This window comes from Apium graveolens, chromosome 1 (assembly GCF_009905375.1).
Source record: "Apium graveolens cultivar Ventura chromosome 1, ASM990537v1, whole genome shotgun sequence".
Lineage (NCBI taxonomy): Eukaryota > Viridiplantae > Streptophyta > Magnoliopsida > Apiales > Apiaceae > Apium > Apium graveolens.
Genome location: NC_133647.1, coordinates 6,382,053 through 6,387,174, shown reverse-complemented (window position 1 = coordinate 6,387,174; position 5,122 = coordinate 6,382,053). Strand labels below are relative to the sequence as shown.

General features: G+C 38.3%; 1 protein-coding gene across 1 annotated transcript; it reads left to right on the top strand.

Moving 5' to 3' along the window:
• The first annotated feature begins 323 nt into the window (after positions 1-323).
• Positions 324-812, top strand: LOC141669817 (uncharacterized). Its single transcript, XM_074476156.1, has one exon. It carries the CDS (start codon positions 324-326, stop codon positions 810-812), a length of 489 nt encoding a protein of 162 aa, XP_074332257.1.
• The last annotated feature ends 4,310 nt before the right edge of the window (positions 813-5,122 follow it).

The window sequence follows — 5,122 nt, the reverse complement described above, 5'->3', positions numbered from 1 at the left end:
GAGCAAAAATTGAGGCGGCCCGTTTTTTGGATATCTTTTCATAATTTGTACCTATGGATTATGAAATTGCATTCGCGTCCATTCGGGGTCGTCTGGAAGTGAATCGGAGCTGAAACGAATGGAACTCGGTTTCCGAATAATCCTTGGAGAGAAATGCAAGAGAGACACGACAGCCCCCACTCACCAACATCCATAGCTTGGATGATAGACCTCCAAAAGTATTCAAAGGCGAATCTGCTGATGTTACGTTCAGAGAGCGAGAGTCAAGATGGGTGCATCATCCCCATAACGATGCACTGGTGATAATTATGCTTATTGGGGCGATGAACGTGCATCGGGTCTTCTTGAATAATAGGAGCTCTGCAAACATCCTGTATTACAACACATACAAAAAATTGGGTTTCCCAGATAGTGACATGTACTTTGAGGATGCACACGTCTATGGCTTTACTGGAGAGGCAGTGAGAGTTATGGGTTCGGTTAGGCTTCCTGTCATACTTGGGGAGGGGGCTCTATCTGTCACTCAAATGATAGACTTTAAAGTGCTGGATCAAGACTCCGCGCACAACGTGTTGGTGGGCAGGCCGTGGTTCCGAGCATTCAGGGTGATAACTTCGATACATCATTTGATGATAAAGTTCCCAACGCCTAACGGGGTGGGCAGTCTGAGAGGGTCACAGTATGAATCACGCGACTTCTATCACAAGGCGGTTAAGGATTCCGCAGGAGAAGATACGAGGGAAAAGGTCTTCCGCTTGAGGATGCACAGGACATTCAGACAAAACCAAGTGGACAGGCCCATTATTTTATGAAAGGTCCAACGAAAGAAGAAACTCGTGCTACTGAGACCCCCGTCTTGATGTTAGGGACTATCTCGAGGATCCGTAGTATGGAAGAAGTTGTCAAGCAAAAAGAGATTGACGGAGAAAAGTTATGTTAGGTCACACAACACTGTAGAAGGGGGTTGAATACAGTGTTTAATACAATCAAATCGATTTAGAACACAAGTAACAGAACACAGATTTATTTGATATAATAAACTCTATTACAATGGAACTGTTCTCTCTCAGTGATGAACAAATATCACGAGAGCTGCTAGGTTACAATGTATGATCTTCTTGTTGATCGTAACACATATAGTGTAAACATATGTCTCTGTTTATATAGACACACAGTTACAAGATAAATTCTAATTGATATGGAATATAATTTTGTCTCCTAAAATATATTAATCAGATATCTTATATAATTCTTCTATTACTATGACTCTTTCTATTCATATCTTCTTTCTGTATTAGTCTCGATCTTCTACCATTAATCAGCTTCCTTCCTTAACTGTTAGTCCTCCAGTACTTAAGTTCTGATATTATCTTCTGATAATCTAAGTTCTGATATCCTTAAGTTCTGACTTCGAGTAAGTCCTGATTCTAGTAGGTACTGATATTTCCTATTAGTTAAGATCTGAGAACTAATCATGAAACATATTAGACATGACATCTCAAATATATCCAACAATCTCCCTCAACTTGTAAATTATGCAAGAATATACAAGTTAATAGATTTGATGATGTCAAAAACATTTAAGTTCAAATGCATCAAGAGTTTGACTAGACAAATAACTACAACTTACAGTCCTTGTAGCTTTTACCAATCTTACTGACTCAACCTGAATCCAAAGTGATTCTTGACAAAGTTTGATATCAGCTTTTCTTCTTTGTTTCTCAGGACCTGAGACATTGTAGCTTTGATTTGCTTCATCTCTTCATTCTGACTCCCAATCTGATAGATTGCAGTCCTTAAAGCAAATATGTGATTTCTTTCTAAATCATCATTCAGTCTTATTACCCTAGGAGGAGAAGAATTTTCATTGTAGCAGAGACATTTCTCATTCATAATCACTTCAAGCATAGCAGAATCCTTCTTCATAGGAATTTCACTTCCATCATCTTCAATAATATTTGGAATGAATTCTGAAAATCTTGAACTAGAAATTCTTGCTTTATCTCTTATGGTCTTCAATATGAATTCTGACCATCTCCTGGTAATATCAGACTTTACCTCTAAAAGGTAATGAAAGAATTGAAGCTCTTTCAGTGACTTGTTTAGCACATCTGATTCTGACATCTGAAATGTCCTTTCATCTTGAAGAAATAAAATCAGATTTTCCTTGATGTTGTGCTTGTCATGAGCATCCAGTACCACTTGAACAGAGATAACCTTATTAAGGTGTTTCTGAGTAATATCTTCAAGAGGTTTGTCAGTTAATAAAAATGGATCTCTTGTAGTAACTTCAAGTCCTGTCTTGATCTTAGCTTCATCAGAACCTAGTCCAGCCCTGTCTCTTGGTTCTCTAGCATTTAACCCAATGGTCATGAAAGTAGACAACAGTTGGCTTTTCTTTGGATCTGATGGTTTGACATTTTTCCATAGAAGTTTCCTTTTGTCAGTTACTTCCATTTTGTCTAAATCAACTTGAGCACTGTCAGTGGTTGACTTCTTGACTTTATCAGGACTTGCTGCTTCTTCTGTAACTTGCTCTTCTTCACTCTGAACAACTTGAACCTTGTCAGAGGTTGTCTTTGATTCTTCAGAAATTTCTTTCTTTTCAGAGTTTGAACATTTTCATCTTCTATCAAAGCATCATCATCATGCACTATAGCTTGATAGATTTGAACAGAAGAATTTGTCTTTTTCTTTAAAGGTTCACCAACCTTTTCTTTTCCTTTTGATTTAGGATCAATCTCAATTTGTGACCTTGTTTTGGCTTTAGATGCCTCAGTGACCGATTTCTCCTTGATCACAATGCCTTTCTCCTAAGGCCTTAGAGGTTTCTTTGCAACAGAAGCTTTTGGTTGTAGATTTGTCTTTTCAAATTTAAATCTAGCTTCTTCATCCTTGAGATTATCCAAATCCATTCCTGGATTATGCTTCAGGAATAATCTTCTAGCAGTTTCTTCATCAAGTGTCTGAATCTTGGAATCTTTGTAGAAAATTATAGTCTGCTTCCCTTTGAGCTTCAGAGTTTGTATGAACTTTTGAGAATCTTGACTTCCACCTTGTATAAGAACATCAGGCTTGGTCATTAGACTTTGCTCATCAGAACTTGATATCATATTTTGAGTTTCGGAACTTGCTATTAGATTTTCAGTTTGAGCAGCTTCAGAACTTGTCTTCTTTTGAGTAGAATATTTGCTTACATTAGTCATCAGTTTCTGTGAAGAAACCTTGCTGCTCTGCCCTTTACTTTGAATTCGACCTCTACCCTGACTAGGGTTTCCATGGTCATCAGTTTAATCATCATTCTTCTTCAGTATTTGATCATCAGAGCATTTGCACTTAACTACCTTCTCCCCCTTTTTGGCATCATCAGATAATAGGAGTGAGAGAAGAAGTTCTACTGAAATTTGAATCTCATTCATTTGAATTTGATGAGAAGCTTGATTTGCCAGGACCTCAGCAATTTGGGTCTATTGCTTCTCTTGAGCTTTCTCAATTGCTTCTAATTTCTCAGCAATAGGTCTAATATACCTGTTCTTATCAAGCTTGATCTGAAGATCTAGCTAATCTGCATGTTCTTTGCGTGTATCAACCTTTTCATGAGTAGAAGTATGTAGACCTTGAAGATGTTTTGTAGACAGAGCTGTGATCTTGAGTTGTGTCTTGAAATCAGCATTTGTGAGCAACTCGTCAACTTTTGCAATATGCTCTGTCAGAACTTTAGAACTTGGAATAAAGTCGGATTCATTCCACTTCTTGGTCCACTCCGCACCTCTGTGAGTATTTTCCCAAGGAATAGGTGCTTCTGCTTCAACAAATTACTTCACCAATTCATCCTTGCCCAGTTTAGGAACTGGAGACTCAGCAGAAACACTGTCATCAGAACTTGAGGAAGACTCAATATGTTCTGACAGCACAACAGTGTGAGAAGCAACTGGAGATTCAGGAACAGCTTCATTTAAATTCTGATCAGCAGAATTTATCTCCAGAGCTGGTGTGTTTGATATAGATGGAGCTTCCAGATAAAGAACTTCAGGTATATTCAAATTATGAATAACTATCTTAGAGCTTTCAGTGTGTTCTTTTGCATCATCTGGAGCTTTGATTGGAGAGACAGGAGGGGTGACAACTGTATCAGTAACAGTTTCTTTGGCTTGAGCTGGAAGGGCTTCAATGACAATCGGTTCTTGTGCGATCAGAGATTCCTGATCCGCTTCCTCAGCTTTAGTTGAATCCTCAATTATAGGTTTGGCCTTGTACCTCTCTGCCCTTATTTTCTTCAATCTTCTTGCCAAAGAAGGAGTTGCTTCAGTAGCATCAAAATTTACAGATTTCCTTTTCAAAGTATCAGAACTTTGAGCTGCTTTCTCTTTCTGAGAAGTAACATTCTCAGGTTCAACTTCCACAGGTTCAGATGCATGAACCCGTGCTTCAATTGTTTCCTCTTCACTCTCAGGCTCATCTCTGAGGATCATCTTCCTTCTCTTTTGTGGAGGTGGAGGAACAGACATTGTCCTCTTTGGCCTGGAAGATGAAGGTCTGGTTTTATGTGCTGATGGTTGAGGTTCTGAGGTGTGAGGAATTTGGGTGTTTGTGGTAGGTGCTGATGGTTGAGGTTCAAATGGTTGAACATCAGGATATAGTGCTGTGTATTTAACTGGATCATAGGTTATTAAGGCTTGTTTGACAGATAATGGTATTTGGAGGGGTCTCAACACAACCTTCTTATTATCAGTAGATAATAAGTCACTAAAAGCTCGTTTGGCGAGTTTAAATGATGGAAGTAATTCATGAGATAATTGGGGCTTATTATTACGACAAAGGCTATAAATAAGCTGACAAAATCTAGCAAAATAGACAGTATTTCTATCTTCTGCCATCCTATCCCCAATAAAACCTAAAACATCACTTGCATAATCAAAATCAGTTTGATTTATGAGAGCATACCCGATTTGTTGACTCAGAATGGGAATAGCATCAAAATTTGAACATTTGTTGGCTAAGGCTTTTGTGATGCAGTCGAAGAAGAAACTTCATTCCCTCCTAATGTTATTTCTCTTCAACTGACCCAGTTTTGCCAAAGTCTTTTCATACCCCAGACTGGCCATCAGATTTTGAAGAAAAG